This window comes from Danio aesculapii, chromosome 13, assembly GCF_903798145.1.
Source record: "Danio aesculapii chromosome 13, fDanAes4.1, whole genome shotgun sequence".
NCBI lineage: Eukaryota > Metazoa > Chordata > Actinopteri > Cypriniformes > Danionidae > Danio > Danio aesculapii.
The window spans coordinates 17,892,335-17,916,439 of NC_079447.1; the positions used below are offsets into that span (position 1 = coordinate 17,892,335).

At 34.0% G+C, this 24,105-nt stretch overlaps 1 protein-coding gene across 1 annotated transcript in view; it reads right to left on the reverse strand.

The window, feature by feature from the left end:
- The window catches only part of wdr27 (WD repeat domain 27), an 86,589-nt gene extending 63,991 nt beyond the window's left edge, over window positions 1-22,598 (reverse strand). The window contains exons 1-16 of the mRNA XM_056470637.1: window positions 22,431-22,598; window positions 20,451-20,595; window positions 20,151-20,275; window positions 19,642-19,755; window positions 18,607-18,658; window positions 18,398-18,468; window positions 18,186-18,312; window positions 17,951-18,053; window positions 15,887-15,975; window positions 14,087-14,145; window positions 13,456-13,589; window positions 13,075-13,148; window positions 4,177-4,261; window positions 1,737-1,808; window positions 1,516-1,628; window positions 581-670 (exon numbers count right to left, since the gene is read on the reverse strand). Of these exons, the coding sequence (XP_056326612.1) occupies window positions 581-670; window positions 1,516-1,628; window positions 1,737-1,808; window positions 4,177-4,261; window positions 13,075-13,148; window positions 13,456-13,589; window positions 14,087-14,145; window positions 15,887-15,975; window positions 17,951-18,053; window positions 18,186-18,312; window positions 18,398-18,468; window positions 18,607-18,658; window positions 19,642-19,755; window positions 20,151-20,275; window positions 20,451-20,595; window positions 22,431-22,592 (1,615 nt within the window). The 5' untranslated portion in view covers window positions 22,593-22,598. The remainder of the gene's footprint in view (window positions 1-580; window positions 671-1,515; window positions 1,629-1,736; window positions 1,809-4,176; window positions 4,262-13,074; window positions 13,149-13,455; window positions 13,590-14,086; window positions 14,146-15,886; window positions 15,976-17,950; window positions 18,054-18,185; window positions 18,313-18,397; window positions 18,469-18,606; window positions 18,659-19,641; window positions 19,756-20,150; window positions 20,276-20,450; window positions 20,596-22,430) is intronic.
- Window positions 22,599-24,105: the final 1,507 nt, after the last annotated feature.

Genomic DNA, 24,105 nt, shown 5'->3' on the forward strand with positions numbered 1-24,105 from the left:
TAAATTTTCAGTTACTTTTTTATACCTGCCAGAGACTTGATCTCTTTCAGAAATTACAGGGTATTTATTTAGTTTTTTTTTTTTAAATAGAGGATCTCTGCATTTAATGACAAACTGTATAACATACACCTTCATTGACCTTTAAAAAAACAAATTTTTTTTGAATAATCTTACCTTCGGAGAACTTCCTGACGCTATACATGCCCCTTAAACAGATTATTGAAAGTTGAAAGCAATGTGCTCGCTACTTTTGTATTTTTATCTTATTGGTTCAGTAAAGGGCGGCGCAGTGGATAGCACGATCGCCTCACAGCAAGAAGGTTGCTGATTCGAGCCTCAGCTGGTCAGCTGACATTTCTGTGTGGAGTTTGCTTAGGGTTTCCTCTGGGTTCCCCCCATATATATAAACATTTAAATCTCTACAACTCAACTGTCAGTTTCAGCAGTCAATGTCAAGTACTGTCAGAATGGTATGTGCAAATTCTAATTCCAATTCCTTTGTGCCACTCTTTCAGGAAATGAAAATAAGAGCAGGAATTTGAGTAAAATAAACAGTACAGATTTGAAGCTCTCCCCCTACCTGTGTAGACATCTGGGTTGCCGGTGAGTGAAGAGTTATACAACAAAACAGATCCATCCCCAAGACCACACACAATCTGCTTTCCATCTCCTAGACACAAAAATAGAAAGTTACCAGACAAAATGAAGGCATAATTACTTCAAAAATGATGATCCCGAGGCCAGGGTCTAAAATAACAACTACAGCACTCTTAAAAACAGGCATACAACTTTATTGTGTTTAACTCCAGGAGTCTACATGCTGCTGGTACTGCAATATATTGCACATTTATGTGAGACCACAGGAGAACCAAATAATTAACAGGCAAAGGATCGTTAGTCGCTGCTATTAAGTTTTGTTAATCGTGCATAAAGTTGGAAAATAAACTATGTTATGTATTGTTAAACTAATGAAATTGCAGCTGGATATTAGGGTGTTAATAGGTAGAAATAAAAATATATGACTGTATAAAAAGGAAAGAAATAAAGTATTTATACTTTTGGTTTGGAATGCATGCGTGCGAAAAAAATACTGTCTTGTTTTAACCACAGAATGTATAGTTTTATATATCCTTATTTTAAAAATCCATATTAATTCTTATTTTACAAGATCTATCTTTTAATATATGCTGTTTCAATGAATAAAACAATACTTTAGCACTAGACATTAAATCACGTTATGTTATTTTTTTTTTATATCTCATCAATCCTAGGAAATTCTATATTGTAATATCAGGAGATTCAAACAAGACTGTTTTGATGCAACAAAATAACTTCTGTACCAAGCTATATACCAAACCATCATTTTTTTTCGTTCCTGTACGATCCCAGTATTTACATTTATATTTTTACTGCATGTTCAATACGGTTTACTTATTTCTGGTTGCCCATACTTGATGCAAAAAAAAAACAACAACACATATTCTTAAATCCAAATGTGTTCATACCAATACTGACCCGAGTACTGCAGAGCGTTCATCGTAGTTGGAATTGTAGAAACCATCAAATGGGCAAAAGACACACTTGGTGCTTCAGAGTGGGATGGATACTCACTTAATAACAGGCCGTTCCTGTTGAAAAAAGCTCATGGATTTATTTATTTTAAAACTCTACAATGGATTTATTGAGCACTACTGAATTCTTAAAGCTCTTGAGTAAAGATTTGTCAAAATACTTACACAGTTGTGCTAGTTTTTGTGATGGAGCTGCTTTTCTTCTTTACGTTGGTCTTTGGTCTAAACATTGTCCTACTATAAAAGAGATATGTTATAGGTTAAACTCTTATTCCTGAAATATCCAAAAGAGAATAGTATACATGCACTGTAAAAAATGATTGTGCCAATTAGTTATGACAACTTAATATTTTGAGTTGCGTTAACTTATCTGGATTGAATGTGTTGACATAACTTATATATATCAAAGTTTTACTTGACTGAACGCATTATACTTATAAAAAAAGAGTCAGCTGAACTCTTATATATTGGTAAACTTAACTTTTGGTAAACATCTGAGCTTTAAATAATATAAATAAGTGCAGATGAAAATGAATAAATATTTCATAAAATACACAAAAAAATGCAGGGTTCCACACAATTAATTCATGTTGTCCCAACACAAATCGATTAAGTTAACTTAACACTTTAACAAATTTATGTGGATTAAACAAAATAAAATTGTCCCAATGAAATCTCAAGAATTGTGTTGATTCAGCTTATTTTAAATAAGAAGTTTGAACAAGCAACATTTTTTTTTTTTGCGTGTAAATCCACTTTAAAATAGTATTTATATGCATTTTGTAATCATTTATATGTATATATACGTTTGAATGTTTTGAACATGCATTTTATGTTAAATATTTAACAAAAACCAAATGAGTGCACCTCCTCATTTTTAGTTTTTAGGTGTTTTTGTGCATTTAAGAAGGTTTTGGACATTTTGGGCTGGAAACATACAAGTGTATCTGGCAACACTGACCGCCATTTTGTCATTGTCATGTTGTGATGTGATGTGTATGAGTGAGGTTCTTCTCATCTGTTTCTTTGGTGAAATTTTTATTAAATAAACCATGGTCCAGAAATTGAACATGGTCCACGGTGGCTCAATGCTTTGAGTTGAGAGCAATTTTACTAAGACAGACCACATAAACTTTAAAGACATCATGAAGATACATCCCCAAGATCCCTTTGTACATTAACCTCACTGTAAAAATCTGTAACCTGGAAAACAGTGTTTCTTTAATATATACATGAATAACTAAAAAAAACTTTCCCAGAATTTCCCTGCATGCTTTTTTGCTGACATTACTATGGTTTTTTTATAGATTTTTTTTTCATAAGTTATGCACGTTAGAATTTTATGTTAGATCTAATGATGATAAATAATGTTTATCATCATAAACATTATGATGACTTTATGTTTAACTTTAGTGTGTTACCATGATAGTTGTGTGACTACATTGAGCAGCTTCTATTAGTATGATTCTCTGCTTGTAGGAAAAGTTGTTGTGATCATTGGTTCATTATCTAACCATCTCATCCACACATGATTATGGTTGTGTTTTTGTCTGTATTAAGTTATGTTGTGTAGATGTTAGTACTGTAGTATTGGTGTATGACTAAAAAAACTTCATGAAATACGCTAATTAATACGCAACCTTATGAGGACTTTGAGGACAACAAAAAAAAAACACTTCATTGAACATGTATTAAACACATAGGCATCAGCATTTGGGAATGACACTATAAATTGTATAACTGCAAGCTAACTTTGTTTATATACTGTCCAACCTATACACAACTCCTTAACCTGATGACAATTATTGTGAAAAGCAATACACAAACTGAACTTTAACTGAAAACTGGACACAGTTTCAATTTACTAGAACTTCTGTGTTAAGCTGCTTTGACACAATCTACTTTGTAAAAGTGCTATATAAATAAACATGAATTGAATTGAACAAATAAACTTGAATTGAATTTACAGAAACATTTCGATTTTTAACTACCGTTTGTTTAATAGTACATTTGCAGTAACCACAGCTGCTTTTTTTTTTTTTTTTACTTTAAATCCATTTAAATAATTTGTTTTATAATAATAATTAGTATTCTCATAATTATTTTATGAATGTACTTTTTTTTTACAGTGTACATTATTTTAAAGCAGAAACGTCTATGGCACACAGCCTTTCAGTAACATGAGTCTGAGCAGGCCTGTTGGTTGCATGGAAACAGAATTAAACAGTGTTTGAATGAATATAATGTTAGTGACCTCAGATTAAACCCCACAGTTACAACATGGAACATATTACATGTGAGTGCAATCAGTGTAATTGGTTTTAAGTCACATTTTAAAGCTACCAAAACAGAGCCTGTGTAATAATTTCATCTGAATGAGCTTAGCAATGTATATTAATTTTCTTCCAAATATTACATTTGACATATGGAGCACTGTATAAATATATTTAAAGCTGTCATTACACACTTTGGTGGAAATGGTAGGTAATTTGTACAATTTTCAAAGCTTGAAACCATGTTAACAATGCAGATGTAAACCTGAGACTTGAGGTTTGTTAGACTGTTGACGCTAAAATGCGTTTCTATGTGTGATCTACTGACTTACTGAGGAGCTGTACTGTATCCTGATGACTTCACTTGTGTGTGAAACACTAAAGCCTGATCTTTCACACTCTTCTGACAGTTTACACCTAGAAGACAAAAAGAGAACAGGTCAGTCCCATAATTAAATTCTGGCTCTATGCATTCATCACAATTGTGAGCGGCTAAAACTATCGTTTGAAATAAGTGTGATAAATTTTATTACAAGCTTGTTCTGCTCACATTTTTTGCTCATTATTAGGTAGGCACTCCATTATAAGCTTGATACTGTACAATGTTGGGTAAGTGACTTAAAAAAAAGAATAATTACATAATAAAAAAATGTGTTTAAATTACTTTGTAATTACAGTGCCTGAAAACTAACTTAATTAATCAATAAGTAATTTAATTATTGGCAAAATTCTACTTAAAATCATTACAAATTATAAAGCATACATAATACAAATAAACTCTTTTAATTCTTTACATTTGATGGACTTTATTTTTATTTTTATTTTATTAAAAGACACATAAGAAATGTGTATCAAAGCACAAAATGTTTCAAAGTAATAAAAACATCATATTTCATAAATATGATATACTGACATCAATGTCTGACCTCTTTAATTCATTGTTTCTTAAGCATGAGTAGTAATCATCTGACAAATCTAGGTTTCTTTATTTGAAAAATCAAGTTATGCAAATATATTTGTATAAGCAAAAATATATATTTATATAAATATTAAATATTTGTATTGTAACAATAATATATACACTACTTGACAAAAGTCTTGTCGCCTATATCCAAGTTTTAGGTACAACAAATAACTTGACTTTTAGTTGATCATTTGGTATCAGAAGTGGCTTATATGAAAGGCCAAGGTCTCTAGATTACGCTTATCTTACCAAAATAAAATATGATCATGCCTTGATTTTTAATTATTTAATTAGGACAGTAAGGTCTGACTTTGCTTAGACAAGTCTTGTCACTTAACAGAAATAATGTTTAGTAAAGAATATAAAGTAATGGTGCAGTGGAAAAAGAATTAATATTGTGTATGACTCCCATGAGCTTGAAGGACTGCATCCATACATTTCTGCAATGACTCAAATAACTTATTAATAAAGTCATCTGGAATGCTAAAGAAAGCATTCTTGCAGGACTCCCAGAGTTCATCAAGTTTCTTTGGATTCATCTTCAATGCCTCTTTCTTCATCTTAGCCGGGACATTCTCAATAATGCTCATGTTTAGTGACTGGGCTGGCCAATCCTAGAAAATCTTGACCTTCTTTGCTTTCAGGAACTTTGATGTGGAGGCTGAAGTATGAGACGGAGCGCTACCCTACTGAAGAATTTGCCTTCTGTGGTTTGTAATGTAAGGGGCAGCACAAATGTCTTGATACTGAATGTAACCACAATACTGAATGTAACCCCAAACTATGATTTTTCCTTTAGCAAACTTGACTAATTTCTGTAGGAATTTTGGGTCCATGTGGGTTACAATATGTCTTCTGCAGTATTTGTGATGATTGGGATGCAGTTCAACAGATGATTCATCAGAAAAAATCTACCTTCTTCCCCTTTTCCAAATGATCAACTAGAAGTCAAGTTATTATTTGTTGTTCTTACAACTGGTATCAACGACAAGACATTTGTCAGGTAATGTATATGCACACACATATATACATATGTAGACACACAAACACTTTTCTGAACTGATTTATACAGAAATGTTGAATTTATGCATAGTATATATTTTTAAGTGGTTACTAGTAGTTACTAGTTACTTGGTAACTACCGACACCCAACACTGCTGCAAAGTTTGCTGGAATGAGCTGCCAGATATGATCAGATGTGCTCCAACATTAGACACATTCAAATCAAGATTTAAAACACATATGTTTAGCTGTGCTTTTACTGAATGAGCATTGTTTTACGTCCAAAAGATCCCACTATTTTTGTCATTCTTTTCTTTTTTTATTTAATTTTTCATTTAAAACATTTTTCATCCGATTTTAAGTATTTTTATTCTTATTCTAAATGTTTTATTTCTTATACTTGTTGTAATGCATGTTTCTTTTATTCGTGTTTATTACCGTTAAGTATAAAATGTGCTATATAAATAAACTTTCCTTGCTCTGCCCAGAATCAAGTGGTTATTACTCCATAATAAGATTAGGGTTATTATTATTTGATGTTAGTTTAATCAACCACAAAATCAATAATAATTTAATTAATAATACAAATTTATTTTAAAAATCCCATTGCAGTAAAAAGATATTAAATGATACAACATGATCACAACATGAAGAACTGACATTTCTCCTTTCTCACAGTGAGTTAATGCTTTCCAGCTCTATTAAAAAAGGAATGCACACTTGTCCAAAAGCGGTTCCACTGTCAAACACAGACTAAATGTATATTCTGAGAAACTGGCAAAAGAAATGCAACTACTAAAGAAGATGGTGTCCAATCTTGCTCATGTAATGAACTGAGCACCAACCTGCTCCAACACACTTTCCTGGAAGTTTTTTGTAACTTAAAATTAGCTGGTTTTCAGTTGGGATTGGAGCCAAATTGTACTATCCTGTCCTAAAAGCTTAACATAGCCAAAGATTAAAATCAGTAAAATGTGCTATTATTTTTGTGTTTTTGAGATTTAAACTTAATTGTTTCTTTTGGTCATGCAGTTTTCTTAGGAAACATCTTCAAACAACTTAAACCACTTAAAAATGAAAAATAACAGACTTGCAGCAGGACCTGGCCAAGAATTCTATTGTGAGAGCAGAATAAATTCATTATACTGAGCGCGATCATTATTCTAATGACTTCAACAATCCCATAACAAAATAGTGCTAATACAACTCAAATTACTATATACAAAAATTGCTTTTTGGACAATATATAAAAAGTTCTGTCAGTAAGAAACCATGTACAGTGTACATTCATAGATCATACTTATTACTGTGGTATTGTAAATGATTTTGGTTTACATTGGCAAATAGTACTGAAACAGCGTACTCAAGTGAGGTAGCGGTTTCGGGTCATTGTCAACAAACCACATCCTGACATAACCCATTTTTCAAGACCCCGTTATACTGCTCTGAGATCAGCCTTCAAATTATCAGACCTTCAATCACGTAGACCTTAAACTGCTGGATACCGACTACCAGTGCACGTCAAAGCCCCGAAGTATGAAGAAAATGAGTTGTCCTAGTTATAGTATTGACTTAGGCCCCAGCAAAAGCGATGGAATAAAATTGAAACCTCAGAGGATGTGTAACTGTAGTAAGGAAGAGAAATAATGCCCAGTTGGAGATGGAAGAAGAGCCTCCCTTATGGGAGAGAAAGAGAGAGATGATGATGACGGATTGCTTTCACATCCCTGAGACATGTGACAAAACAAAAATCTGTATATGCAGTTAAAACACACAAAAGTGTCCGCAAGGAAGTAAAAGAACTCTTAAGGGTATTTTATAATTCATTCTATTTCATTTGAGAAATTATCTGAGGGAGTGGTGACATGGTAGTGCAGTGGTTAGCACTATCACTTCACAGCAAGAAAGTCGCTGGTTCGAGTGCCGGCTGGGCCAGCTGGCATTTCTTTGTGTAGTTTGCATGTTCTTCCTGTGTTCGCGTGGGTTTCCTCCAGGTGCTACAGTTTCCCCCACAGTCCAAAGACATGCAGTATAGGTGAATTGGGTAAACTAAATTGACCGTAGTGTATGTGTGTGTGAATGCGAGAGTATGGGTGTTTCCTAATACTGGGTTGTGGCTGGAAGGGTCTCTGATGTGTAAAACATATGCCGGAATAGTTAGCGGTTTATTCCACTGTGGTGATCTCTGATAAATAAGGCACTAAGTCGAAGGAAAATGAATGAATGAATATTTGAGGGCGTATCAGTATATGTAGGTCATATCTATTACTGTGCATACATGAATGCTCAAAAGGTTGGAGGTGGTGAGATTTTTGTAGGAATTAAATGAGTATCCATTTTTCAATGTGGTGTGTACTAAATTGGCCTTAAGGGTTGCAACGCTGAGATATGCAGAAGTACCTTTTATGACTACAGTTGGTAACACGTCAAACTGACCATTACCGCTGAGAGTGGCACCACTGTCACACTAAAGGATTAAGAATGTGTTTTCAGGTATAACCGCAGTTTGAGGGTAAACTGATAGATAGTTTACCCCTTTAGCTTCTTCTATTTATCTTTTGCAGTTAAATCTGCATTTTGCATCCTAAACATTTTAAGCAGTAGGGTGTAAATTAATTTTGTCTGTTAATTCATTCATTCATTTTTGTTTCGGCTTAGTCCCTTTATTAATCTGGGGTTGCCACATAGATACAAATAGATGTACAGTCTTTGAAATTTTAAAGTGACTAAGACAGTCAATGAATAAGCTTTTTCATTGACGTTTTCTTTTACAGTTTTCATTTACATTTTCGTTGTTGATTTTACTATCTCATTTTATGTCTTAATTATTGTACATAAATAATAAACGAATAATTAAATATGCCAGATAATTATTTAAAGACATTACCAGCGAAACACAGAGAAACAGTCCGGTGCATGGTCTTAAGGGTTCTTAAGTTAAATCCTACTTCATCAAAAGCATAAAAATAAATTGACCTACCTCAAGCAGATCACTAAAAAATAATAATAAAAATTATTTTGCCACAAGATGTAAACTAAGTCCCGCAACTTTATTTTTAATAATTTAATTTCAGTTTAGTTCAGTTTTCAAAACGTCAATGTTCTTCAAATTATAATTGTTTTTCTTATTTTACTTTTTAAACTATTAATGCCTCAGTATCTTTTGGGATTTCATTTTAATTTCAGTCACCTTGCATATGTGTGTGAAATATAAGGCGCGCAAAAGTTAAGTCAAAATGAGCTATATTAAAATACATCAGAAGTATAAAAAAGAAAACACTTCGTCTAAACAGTCTCTATATAGGCTATTTTTATATAGGCCTACTATAATTTAAAAGAAAAAAAGTGGGCTATATTATTTTAATTCTATATTCATTCATTCATTTTTGATTTCAGCTTAGTACATAGCTTATATATAGCTGCAGTTATATATAGCTTAGTTATAGCTACATGTTTAACTGTTAAAGCTATTAGTTACTAGGTAATTAGTTAAATTTATTAGTAATTAATAAAGTTATGGTAACTAATAACCTTTTGATAACTTTTTCAAATTTGATTGTAATGCAATAATATGCCATAATGTAAAGCGGCTTTGAAACAACAATTATTGTAAAAAGCGCTATACAAATAAATTGAATTTAATTTTGATAAGCAATACAACACTTGTGTCCTTCCTCTAAACATACAGGGTAAAAACAACATCAGCTCACATGTATATTTTGTGCTGAGTCTGTGGATTAAAGTTCATTATGTTGCCTTCAGCAAACAAATAATCGGTCCAAGGCACTCGATAGAAATGTGAAAAAGTTACAAATGCTTAATTAGGTTGACATTGTACCGGCGCAACTAGAGTTCAGTTAATCAATCAATATGTCAAATGACACAATCACCTGATTAGCGATATATTAATGGATTAAATTAACTCCAGTTGTGCATGCATATTTTTACTCTGATAAAGGCATGTTAGCCGCAACACGTCAGTGAACATGTGTTAAAGGTATAGTTCACCCAAAAATGACAATTTACTCACTATTCACTCACCTTCAAGTGACTCCAAATCTGAACAAAAAAGACGATATTTTGAAGAAAGAAGAAAACCGGTAACAACTGACTTCCATAGTAGGAAAAACAAATACTAAGGAAGTCAACGTTCACAAGTTTCAGGTTTTTTTCTGTTCAACAGATGAAAGAAAGACAAACAGGTTTGGAACAAGCGAAGAATGAGTAAATGATTCAGTTTTGGGTACACTATCCCTTTAATGTAATAAAGGCTTTTTCACTTGCACTGTTAACCCTTACTGTAGATTATGCAGTTATTAACTGTAAAATAGCCAGTGTTTTGCTGTAATAAAAGGAAACAGTATTTTACAGTAAAACAAGCAGGATTTGTATGAAATTGTGTGGTGCAAAGAATAAATTACAGTAATTTACCTTATGTAGCCATTACAGGTAGTAACTGTGTAATAAACGGTAAATTACTGTTCAACCATTACTGTCCCATCTACTCTGATGCTTTTATTGTGCTATATATAGAATAGTGCATTTATCCTAATGCAGAAAACAACGATTTAGACATTGACACACACATACACAGGATGACTGTCTTATTCCAAAAATAAAATTGTGAAAAGTTAAAAAAATTATGAAAAGTTTTTTAGAAAATGTTGGCCCTTTAATGGAGCCAGGTGTTTGATTTATTTACTTCTGAGTGTCCTCCATTCTCTGTTTAGCAGTTCAGATGCAGAGTCTGATGTTGTAAGCCATAAATAAGAATCTACAATGAGTAGATAAAATGTGTTCAAATGTTTTTGAGGGTTTCTAAAGTAAGTCTGTGTATTAAGTTGTTGTTGTTGTCTTGAACTGTGTGCTTGAAGGCTACGTTGTTAGCTAGTTAGCCTCTCCTCATATAACTTCTTACATTACTTTCAACAAGTATATTTATTCATTGGATATTGCCTATTTCCATAATGTACGGATACAAACAGTTTAATGTGTCTTTTTGGCAAATAAGCAGATTTTATACACATAAAAATGATTAAATTCCAATCTCCTCAGTTAGGTAGCTAACATGCACAGGAATCATCACAGGGATTCGCAAACCTCCATTGTCAGGTCCCAGTTTGTTAATTTGTTGCTAAGTATTTTTCAGAGCTGTGTTTCCAACTGTGACTTCATAAGGACAATAGAAACGCTGCGAAAAGGGGCGGGATTAAACAAGATGTTTAGACATTAAAAAAGCGAGCGATTTGCTCCATGTTTTAAATTTCTGTCCAGCGAGGTCCTGTTTTGATCCTCAATTGGTCTCACGCAGTCAAGTGATGCGATTTCGCAGGTCGGAGTTCACCAAGCTTGAACTTTGCACCGCAGCGCATGACCCTGCGTTTCTGGTCTGACGCATTCCCGTGCGTATGAATGGAAGTCTATGGGAGGAAAAGCCAGGTGTGACCGCAGCTTTACCTGTAGACTTCTAACAAGCCTCAATTAGTTTGATCAGGTGTGTTTAATTAGAGTTAAAGCTAAACTGTGCAGACCTGTGGCCCTCTGTTTTATGTCAGATTATATTTAAATGTTTGACACCTGTGCTATATACACTGCATGTGTTGTTTAATAATTGAACCTTTTTGTTTCATTGTAAAAAGAAAATGTATTGATATCTGCTGATTTCTTTGATTTTGTTGTACTTTTTTTGTTGTATATTTGTTTGCTGCCAAAACAATAAAATACATTTGTCTAAAGAATTTATATGCTTTCTAATTTAATAACACTTAAGAATACTGATTAATTTTAGTAACACTTCAAAAACCATAAATGACATACCAATAATGTGTATGCAGTATAATGCTGTGAGTTGTAACAGTACAGTAATTAACTGTAAGCAGTTTCCAGTTAGTTATGGCTACTGCTCTATTACAGTAATTAACTGGCAACCCTGTTGCCAGCTACTCACTGTAATGGTTCAGTTACAGTGATTAACTGGCAACACTGTTGCCAGTTAGTCACAGTAATGGTTTGGTTACAGTAATTCACTGGCAACACTGTTGCCAGGTACTCACTGTAACCAAAACATTAGTTAGTTGCTGGCAACAGTGTAACCAGTATTCTACTGTAAAAAAGCCTGGTAAGGTCTAACAGTGTGTTTTCATTATTGTTTTTCATTTGTCTTGGACTGATGATTTGTTTGCTGATTTAAATGAATCTAAAATTTCATCTGAAGAGCACTGATACATAGTTTACCCCTTTAGCTTCTTCTATTTATCTTTTGCAGTTATATTTGCATTTTGCATCCTAAACTTTTTAACAGCAGTAGGGTGTAAATTAACTTTGTCTGTTTATTCATTCATTCATTTTCGTTTCGGCTTAGTCCGTTTATTAATCTGGGGTTGCCACAGCAGAATGAACCGCCAACTTATCCAGCATATGTTTTACACAGTGGATGCCCTTCCAGCTGCAACCCATCACTGGGAAACACTCACACACAACCTCATTCACACACATACACTACGGACAATTTTAGCTTACCCAATTCCCCTGTACCGCATGTCTTTGGACTTGTGGGGAAAACTGGAGCACCCGGAGGAAACCCACGCGAATGCGGGGAGAACATGCAAACTCCACACAGAAATGCCAACTGACCCAGCCGAGGCTCGAACCAGCGACCTTCTTGCTGTGAGGCGACAGCACTCCCTACTACACCACCGCATCACCTATGTCAGTTTATTCTATTTTAAAGTTTCCAAACACATCTTACTTATTGGTGGATTTTAGTTTTTAGAATAATATGCTGTGATAAACCATGCAAATTAAAACCAAACCCGTTGTGTTAAGGTAAAAAACAGTACATTTTGATTTAATACCGATATTTTTTGTGGTCTGTGGCTCGTCTTTTCTTTCTGTGGTTATCAAAACTCTGTATCTCTGTGACCTCAGACACCAGATGTCATCAGACTGTTTTATGAAGACTGACAGTTTTACTGGATGGTTTCCTTTCCATGTATTTCGAAAGTATTTCGAATCAACCCAAAAAAATCTTTAACTGCAGTATATTAAAAATGCTGCTGGGACTAACGACAAAGTGTACAGACCTTTTGCCAGTTCAGAAAGATTAACATCTTGGACAGTAATGAGTTAGCATCTTAAATTATCTTGAATTAACATAGGGGGTGTCAATGATACTGAAATGCTTGTTAATCCAAAGATGGTGATTTATGTATTTGGCAAACAAAATGCCTGTGTGTGTGTTTTGTGTAGTTTTGTGAACTCCAACCTCCTTTTCTTTGAGGTTTTGGGCCCTGTTTTGCCAGCTCAGCATTCAGAGGGGACGTAGTCATCAGTGGAGAACTAAAAATGGTGAATATAAAGGGGGGAAAAATGTCAGAAAAATAAAGAGTTAGGGAAAAAACAACATAAATAGACGTCTGGATATAATAAAATATAGCATTTTCCATTGTGGTAACTGACTCATCAATAATTAGAAGCTTACAATAGGTCTACTGAAAATAATTCTGGCAAACGACAAAATCAAACAAAGAGTGAATTATTCTCTATAAAATGCTATGAAATGATATCCTGCCTGAATATCCTTAATCCGAGCCCCACCTGACCAGGACCAAGTGCTTCTCAGAGGCAGAAAGACGAGTGTGGTTACCTGGGCATGACTGAAAGTTGCTCTTCCACAGAAAAGCTCTTTGCCATCCTTAAGCAGAGCTCATCCAGTCTGACACCATTAACCACTAAAAGAACGACTGAAGTCTCAAACAGAGAGGACACCAGACAACACATCTGACCAGAGAGAGAGAGAGAGAGAGAGAAAGAGAGAGAGAGTGAAGAGAGAAAGAGAGAGAGAGAGAGAGAGAGAGAGAGAGAGAGAGAGAGAAAGAGAGAGAGGGAGAGAGAGAGAAATGAGAGTAGTCTTCATGTTATACTGTTATGCCTCACACACACACACACTACTTTCCTACCAGAATGAAAACCGCAGCCAAACCTCGTAAAAGCTTTACATCTTAAATAATCCTGGCTTTTTGAAACCGTAAACTGCTAATTGCAGGGCTGTAAAAATACCGAAGGTGCAATACATGTGAATCTAGAGCACTTTAAGGTTAACTGTTGGGATTGTTAAAAAAGGAGATTTTATAAAGGAGATCATAATAGTTTGTTGTAAATATGGATGTTTATTGTTAATAAAAAACATTATGCAACAGTCAGAAATTCAATCAATCAAATTTATTTGCATACACAATATTTTTTGTATCAATTACAATTATTAGAATTTGACTTACGCTGCCATCAAGTCCTTCAGAGATCACCCATGAGCCTGCTATGGAAATGCTCAGGTCACCTGCAAGGACAAAAACTGTTACTAAACACCTGCAAAATTCAAGTTTTGAAGCCTTGAATGACAACCATATTTATATCTCATACACTGTAAAATAATGCTGGGTTTCACACAATGGATTTGTGTTAAGACATGAAAAAATCACTTTTTTATTCGATTTTACTAGGGCTGCACCATATATCGTTTCAGGATTGATATCACAATGTCCGAGTCAGCAATAATCACATCGCAGGGATCTGCAGTGTAGTCAGGATTATAGTTTATTATTTGCATGTGTTTTTATGGTATGGCTGTAAGAATTCTAAGCAAACTTAAAAATTAGGGCACAATAAATTAAACATATGTAGCTTAAAGGTTTGTTATACATTTGTACTCAAGTAAAATTATTTAGTGTTATTATTATTATTATACAAAGATTACTTAATTTCTGCTTCTGGATACAGTTTGACTCCCCAGAAAATCATAAATCTTTGTTTATTTGCATCTTTGGTCTGTTGTATTTAACTATGCTTGTCATTTTAAAATGATATTTTTTTGCAGATGACCAACACATTAATCTCAATCTTTACAAGCTATTCAAGTCATCTGGTGAAATTGCATTTAAATTTCAATATATATTGCAGTGAATGAAAATATTGCAATGTCAGTTTCTTTCAAAATCGTGCAGCCCTAGATTTTACAAATTTAAGTGGATTGAACATAAAACAATTAAGTTGTCTCAAAAAAAAACCCTCAAGAATTGTGTTGTGTCAGCTCATTTGTCAAGTACTTTGAACAAACAACAAGCATCATTTTTGGAATGTAGACAGAAGTCAACTAAATTTGGTTTATCATATATTAAAAATGTGTATATCTGAAAACTAAACTTTCTTAACACTCAGACATTCAAGCATTAACACTGACATTGTATTTTCCAATAAAAAATAATTTCTGCAAAGCCACTCATAATGCATGCTTATTTTTGAGGTTGCAAGATTTGCCAAAACTAAAAATAAATAAATAAAATTCTGTCTACACTGAATGTGGTCTGTTGTACAATACACTAAGCTACACACTTATCTATTTGCATTACATTTATGCTATTTAAATTAATGCTAAGCAGAAACTGAGATAAAAAGACAACAGGTCAAACATCTGCTTGAAGAATAGCTAAATTCCAAACTAAAATATGTTTTAAGACATAAACAGCAGGTCATATAGTATTTTAACATGTCCTAATATTGTGTTGAAATCCCATACAACAGGTTTAAATGCATCTAAGGTCTGAAAACGTTGTAATTTTGTCAGAACGCGCATTTAAAATTGGAGTCATTTTAATTAATTTTGATATGATTTGATTGAATCAATTCAGAGGTTAAGGTCTGTAAAAATGCCTCCATTTCATAAGTCAACTTTGGCAAAGTCTGTTTTGATTGGTCTTTCTGTATCTATTCCGTGTCTGAAACAGAACAACTATTTAAAAGTGTTTCTATGTCATGGGCAGGCAGGGATTATGCAAATGCTTTTCTTTGATTGCATTGGGATAGATTGGTGGCTGCTAAAAGATTCAAAAATATATAACATATCGTTAAGGCGATTCAAACTCGACTTTTTGAGAGACAATATCCTAGTTTATCATGCACTTTTTGGATTAACATCCTTACAGACTGTTTACACTGAAGAACAGCTATTACAAACTGCAAATAATTTCTTGTTGTTGTTAAAAACCCATATGACCTGCTCTTTAAGTGAAAACGTATGATGCCTTTGAGTGGTAGAAAGCTGAGAAGCTCTGAAGTATCCAGGTCAAGCAGACAGAGCCCATCTGAACTTCCGATCCACACATAACTTCCTCTACGGAAAAAGAACAAAGAGGAGACTGTTTGCCAAAAGACACTACAAAAGAACTAAGGCCTGGTTAATGTCACAGAGTGCAAGAGAAAAAAAAAGAAAAGGAAAAAGATCTGTATTGTACAAGGAATTCAGGCCCTCAATGCCACAGAGTCTCTCGCATAGAGACCATTTATGGAAGCCTGTCATATTTAATTGAGTCTACAGTTGGAGAATCCATGATTAGAGACTTAAACTTGCTGCAATAAAAGCTTGATTTAGGTCAGGCTTATTGCAGTCAAACCATAATGTTGCAGGGGTCAAGGGTCACCTCTATGGTTCGCTATAGAGTTTTTGGGCTAATATGCTGTTTTGGGAAATAGGCAAATTTTTTGCAAGATAGATTACAAATTTCAGCTTATAATGACATGATTTTTTGTCATGCAAAAGCTTCCAGGTTAAACTCTGACATCAGGGATGAAACGCATTACATAACCTACTGTACAAGGCCAACAGCTGCAGTGATGTGACAACCCTCTTGGACAGCATGAAACCATAAATAGGGGTAAAATGACTTCCTAATTGGACATTTCCTGCTATGACCATAAAAAAGTTTCAATGAGTTTTCATGCCAACAAAGACAGGTGTAGCATGCTCTGTATCACTGCTATATACACAGTACAACATTACTACTACAGTAACAACTCATATACAGTATAATGTTAACATTTGTAACTGTACTTATAAATACAACTTGATTACATTTTGAAAAGCAATGAAAAAACTACAAACTATAAAAAACTTAATAATGTATCATTTAATTGACAAAATATAACATTAAACTAAATAACCAAACATTTTATTAAGATATACAATCACTCATTAGTCTAAGGCAGAGATGCCCAAACTAGGGCCCGCAGGCCAAAGTTGGCCCATGGTGACCTTTGATTTGGGCCAACATCCCATCTGAGAAGAGAGGAAGAATGATGGGGATGGTTCAGAGATTGGCATTTCAAATGTAATGTAACTTTTTGTTTGTTTTATTGTTAAAAGCTACCGGAAATTAAATGTTTAAATTAAATATTGTGAATGAATTAGATTTACTTTAGATGTACATACTGTCACCTGATGGATAGAGGACAATACAGAGACTTTGGTGAGCAAATCAAGGCAAAGGCAGATTCTGCTTGATTAGTGGATTTAGCACTGAACTCCACTGTTCACTGTTATGTTTTTATTGCAAAAAAAGTTATACTGCATTAGTTAATATTATTTAAAGCAATGTTTTTTTTTTATTTATTTTGAAATATTAGGAATTAAATTAAGAAATTACCCATGGCACCTTCAATGTAATATAGTTTGGTATATTTATCTTCGGCCCACAGCTCATAATGACAATTGGTTTTTGGCCCTTTTATACGAACAAATTTGGGCACCCCTGGTCTAAGTGAAATAAAAAATCTGATGTAATATTAAAAAGTAATATAAAAATAAAGTAATATAAAAAACTAAAATACATTCAAATATAATAATGTTATACAAAATGATTAAATTAGATTAAAATGACTCAAATAAATATATAACATTAAAGAAAACAACAAAACTAAACAGAGTGAAATGGATTTTGATTTTGAACATATTAATACACAATAATAAATAAATATTAATTCAATTAATTCATTTATTTACATTTTAATACAAACTGATTAATCATAAATGTATTAAAGCAAACAAATGTCTACATTTCTATATACATATCTTTTACATTTTCATACTTAAAGTCAATGACATCTAAAAAAATTGAAAACCTAGACTGATATAATTTTTTTTAAATATCTACAGACATCCAATATCCAGTTATAATGGATTTTTTTTTGTCCTTGACAAGCATGTAGTGAAAATTTGATCTTGTGACAGCCCTACAAAAAATACCATTACATTATTTTTCAAGAGCTCAACCAGATAAAGGTGAACAACAAAAACAGTCCAAAGACAGTACCTCTGTTGCAAGCTAGCATGGCTAATCTTTGGTGTCTGTGCCCAAATTCTGAGTACAGGCTTTGCCGTCTCGACTGCTCCTCTCTCATCACTCCGAGCTGTTCCTAGAAAAGTACACAGATGAAGCATACAAAGATCTTTTTCACTTCAAACAGTTGTATTGTTTCCACAGTGAGGTAGGCATGTGAAAACAGTAGTCATACGCAGTCTGAAATGTGGCTTATGGTTTTACTAACCATCTGTTCTACTTTGAGGTGGGCTGATCTTCCTGAGGTTTCTCTCATGCTTTTGTTCAAGTTTTGAAAGGTCCAGTTTTGTCACCAAGCGACATTTATGGTCCACAGGGAGAGTGTAGCACCAAAGCTTGAATCACAATAAGAATTCAGTTTACATATGGTATATATGGATTATAGAGATCAAATTGTGTGCGTTTGTGTGTGGGACTGACCTGTCCATCACCAGATCCTGTGATGAACTGACCGTTTTGCTCAATGAAGGACAGACTTAACAGTGGATATGCTTTGAAATAAAAATGTAAGCATCTTCAATTTCTCTACATTTACAGGATATAATGTGTGAAGAAACTCATTTTCTGTTGTGTAAGTATGATGCTAGATAATAGATATAATGGTATTATATATAATGGTACACACTCACCTGACAGGACAGCAGATTGAAAGAGGATATCCCCCTTCTTCACATCCCATATCTGATATATTTAAAAGAAAAAAGTATTAATATAGATAAAGATATATGAAAAATTAAGATACCTTCTAAGATACCTTTTAAGAAATTCTAAGTTTTGCTGGTTTGGTTTATTCATTCATTTTCTTTTCGGTTTAGTCCCTTTACTAATGAAGAGTCGATACAGCGAAATCAACCTGCCAACTTATTCAGCACATGTTTTACGCAGCGGATGCCCTTCCAGCTGCAACCCATCATAGGGAAACACCCATACTGTACACTCTCATTCACACACATACACTTAGGACAATTTTTTAGCTAACACAATTCACCTACAATGTATGTCTTTGGACTGGGGGAAACCGGAGCACTCTGAGGACACCCATAGGAACACAGGGAGAACATGCAAACTCCACATAGAAATGCCAACAGATCCAGCAGAGGCTCGAACCAGCAACCTTCTTGAGGTGAAGGTTGAGGTGAGGTGACAGTGCAACCCATTGCACCACCGTGCTGCCCTGGTTTGGTTTATAGTTAAATTAAATTAAAATTTTGTCATTCAAAACAATATTTTAAGGGGAAAGCCATGATTATCAATCACAACAGATTACAACATGCCGTTCTGAAAGAATTCAATCAAATGAATGATAATAAATAATAACAAATTAAAAATTAAAAGCTTTTATTCCAGCCGAATATATATAATGCTAATAATAATAACATATTTTATAGGTGACTTTCATGAGGTGAATTTTTCCAAATTTCAGAATAAAAATATAGTAAATATATTTATTTGAACAAATTTTGGAAGAAATATTGGGTGTCATGAAAGTCACATATAAATAAAATGTATTATTATTAGCATTATTAAATTATCATTACTGTCACTTAAACAATTTAATGTATTCTAATAATTATTTAAAACTCTTTGAATAGACACTGTATTTTAAATCCATATTTAAATCAGTTATAGACTGTTGGCTGTCCCTGTTTATGTCATATCTACACCTTAAATGTTCTGTCCTCTGAAATTGAGATGAGAAGATTAACATCCCATGGACAAAACTCTGATGCTGTCACAGGACCAAGATGAGCTTTCAGCACTCCAAGTACTTCCTCTCTCTATTAGAAACACACACACAGGGTTTGTTAACCTTAACATGTTCACAGTTTCATCATTTAAAAAATGTTTTACTACAGTACATACTGCAAAGTAAAGCATATATTTAAGTCTGGCTAAATCAGACAGTTTTCGAATGTGATACTGTAATTCATTTCTAACATACAAAACAGAAGCTGACGATTCAGTATTGTTTTCTACACTAATTTACTGCTGGTTTCAATGTTATCTCTAATATTTATGGTCTGGCCAGACAGAATGTTCTGCATGCAGACTTTGTTCAGCATTTCATCTGGAGATGGGTCAGCAATGACATTTGTTTCCTTTTTACGATTTCAGCACAACTACTTTTGTTTTTAGAATTCGGTGAACAAAAATAGTGTAACTAATTACATACCTCAGCATTCAGCAGAACCACCCTGGAGCCAGAGCACACTGCCACTTTCGCACTCATTGGACACAGCGACAGATAAACCACCCTCCCGAGCAACGTGCCAACAACCCTACCTGCAGCAATTCCACCTGGAATACAGATGTCATGTTTGGGAGACGAGACCAAAAAAGTGTGACTGACAAAGAATAATAACTGCATTCAGAGTAGAACATTCTTGAGTGGCGCCGTTTTATATATCTGGATGAATTTAACTCCAGACTTTTTAAATGTGTTTTTGAATCTAGGACTTTGGGAGCTTATTACCGTCTTTGATTTGTCTGTAACAGCGATTGATGTCCCAGACAATAACATAATCTTCAGAAGCACTACAGAGGATGAGACGATCTCTTACTGTCCCAAACACCATGGCAGACACATCACCATGGTGGCCGGTCAGTTCCAAGGGAGGCTGTAGAAAATGTTAAAATTACTTTTTATTCCTATTATGTGATTCAATGTGAAATAAAATATATACACCAGGCACATTATTAGGTACACTTGTTCAATGACACAAATATCTAGTCAATATAGAAACAAAATATTCAGAATAGGAAAGAAAAGTGATTTAAATCATAAAAGCATCTCTTAAAGGGATAGTTCACATAAATATGAAACTTTAACTTAAAGGGTTGTAAACATTTATGAATTTCTCTCTTGTGTTAAACACAAAATAAGATAATCTAAATATTTTGTGAAAATTCATTGACATTTATAGCAGAAACAAACAAACAAACAAAAAATACTATTTAAGCCAACATTTCAGCTTTCTTCGGTATATCTATAGAATTAATTAGATCTGAAAAAATATGTTTTACCTGTTTATTTAATACAATTAAATAAATAAACGATTTTAAAACATAGCTAATAAAAATAGCATTTTTCAAGGCAAATGTTATAGCGTACGAAATATCATTATACTCAACAGCAATATAGCATATTGTATATTTTATAGTATTGTGCACTCCCTGGGTGTGATGGATATCTTCTTAGTGTACACCAGCATGGACCAGGCCACACTCTGAGCTAGACTTTATTGTAGGGATGTAGAGATGAAAGGGATGATAACAGAATAGTGGGATGAAGGGGAAGAGAAGTAAGAGGATAAACTGTGAACAGGTAGATAGGTTGATTGGGCATCCTATGATGATTCCCAGAGACTCAGAGTGGGGGTACCATCTCTGTAATATTTTGTTGGAGTGATTGGACCCCTTGATTCAACCTAGGAGGAAAGAGAGGACTACAGGGTTGTTAATGGAAAGTGAGAAAATAGAGGCAGGAGAGAGGGAGGGTGTATTTGAGGGAAGGGGAAGAACAGTGCTAGAGGATTGGTCTGCCTTAAATAAGTTTTTAGGGAGTAGTTGATTGGTTAAGCAGACAAGGTGAGGCGTGGTTCCACTACCAAACCTTTGTTAACAACCTTTGTGTTTAACTCCATTTAAACACAGTATTACTGCTGACCACAACAAGATAATGCTCAGATGATCTCTACCTGACTCCTTACACATGACAATGAGTTCGCTATACTCAAACGGCCTCCACTTTCACCAGATTTATATGCATTAAAGGGATATTTCACCCAAACATGAAAAATCAGTCAACCTTTACTTATTACAAACTTAATTAAGATTCTTTCTTTGGTTGAACACAGAGAAAGTTATACTGAAGAATTCTAGAAAGCAGCACCCATTGACCTCCACTGTATTTTTTGTTCCTAGAGTGGATCTCAATGGCTGACATTCTTCAGAATATCTTGCTTTGTGTTCAACAGAAGAAAGGAATTCATAAAAGTTTAGAAAAAAATTGAGTAATTGAGTAATTTTTGAGTGAACTTTCACCTTAAAGCAGGGGTGTCCAAACTTGGTCCTGGAGAGCCGGTGTCTTGGAGAGTTTAGCTCTAACCCTAATCAAACACACCTGAAACAGCTAATCAAGCTCTTACTTACTTGCAGGTGTGTTGAAGCAAATTGGAGCTAAACTCAGCAGGACACCGGCCCTCCAGTACCGAGTTAGGACACCCCTGCCTTAAAAGCATCTATTGGGATGTGGTGAAATCTGCAGCAAATGTGTGGTGCTATCATGTTAATATAGATCAAAATCTCAGAGAACTGTTTACAGCAATACATTTTTGAATACATGCCATGATGAATTGAAGCAATAGTGGAGGAAAATGTGACAAATCCAGTAAACTTAAGGTTTCTAATGAACTGACTGGTGAGAGTAGATGTACTTTTAGTGCACAATAACCTCCAGGTTGTTGTTTTTGTTTTCATAAATCCTTATATTCTTGTCCTTCCATGGGATGGCACAATGAGAAGGACAGCACGCCAACTGAAGATGGGAAACCGGATTGCTGCAGGTTACAGAGAATCTTTCAATAAAATACTGCTCTGAGGTCACATCAGCCATGCTGTCTTCAACAGTGCCCTGTAACAGACAATGATATAAAAGTCTGGCTGAGAAACAGTGTTTAGAACAGTGTTTTGCAGGGCAGAATAGCATCAAAAAAGGAACATTTCATGAATACAATACGCTATAGTTTCCCGTGAGAGTTTTGTGTGGTATTAGTGGATCAGAATGTTGATAAACTACACCATCAAATTATTTGATAATAATTATTCTAATATTCATTCATTTTCTTTTCGGCTTAGTCCCGTTATTAATCCGGAGTCGCCACAGCGGAATGAACTGCCAACTTATTCAGCATCTGTTTCACGCAGCGAATGCAACCAGCTGCAACCCATCACTGGGAAACATCCATACACACTTTTTTACACACATACACTAGGGACAATTTAGCTTACCCAATTCACCTATACTACATATTTTTGGACCTGTGGGGGAAACCGGAGCACCCGGAGAAAACCCACGCAAACTCCATACAGAAATGCCAACTGATCCAGCCGAGTCTCGAACCACAGACTGCGCCACAGTGACACCTCTAAAATTCATAATTAATCTAAATTATTCTACCATGTAAAGAGGGCATTGTTAAACATATCAGTCGCCCTCTTTAAAACTGGGGTTTGGTTTTGGACCACCATCTTCGATATCATAATTTTGACTGAAATTAATGTAACACAATGTATTGTTAATTATTTATTATTAAATACTGCAAATGGCACTGTGAAAAATCAGTTGAATATCTAATATTTAAACTTACAAAATTAAAAATTCTGTTTTCTTTTCAAGATATTTTTTTGAAATACAATAATAATAATAATAAAACTTTGGAGCAACACTTTTTTATTGATTTAATGATTATATATGGGAAGTACCATGTACACAAACAAAAATGGTCCAATGATAAACCTAAAATTTATTTATTTAAAATTGATCTGAAGCATTTTATCGAAACCCTAAAAGAAATTAAAAATAAAAAAGCTATAAGGATGTATGCAATTTTGGAATAATTTTCTTATGCAAATGTCTTGTGATTTATATATCCCCTGTAATTTTATTTAGTAAAAAATGTAAGCACTGTATTCCTCAATTATTCCTCAAAGTATGCCTCAATTTTTTGCATGTTATTGTTTTTGTTTTGCAATAAAAGTTTTCTAAAACACACACACACACACACACACCCACGCGCACACACACAAACAAACAAATATACCTCAAAAAAATAACACACTTGAAAAAAACTTTAGGAAAAATGTGCATAGTGTTTTTAATTTTTTGGAGGGTAAATATGTTTATCGATAACAGCTAACGTAGCAAGCTAACGTTACTATCATTACCGTTAGCTAGCACCTCAGATAGATGGTCTTCTGAAGATTAACGTTAGACAATTGTTTTTTTGCCATTAGTCGAAAACTACCGAGACGGCTTTTGAGCTTTGTGAAATGTGGAAATAACACCAGCAGAAAAACTAAATTATTTACGTTTATCATCACTCACCTGAAAGTAAAATACTCATACA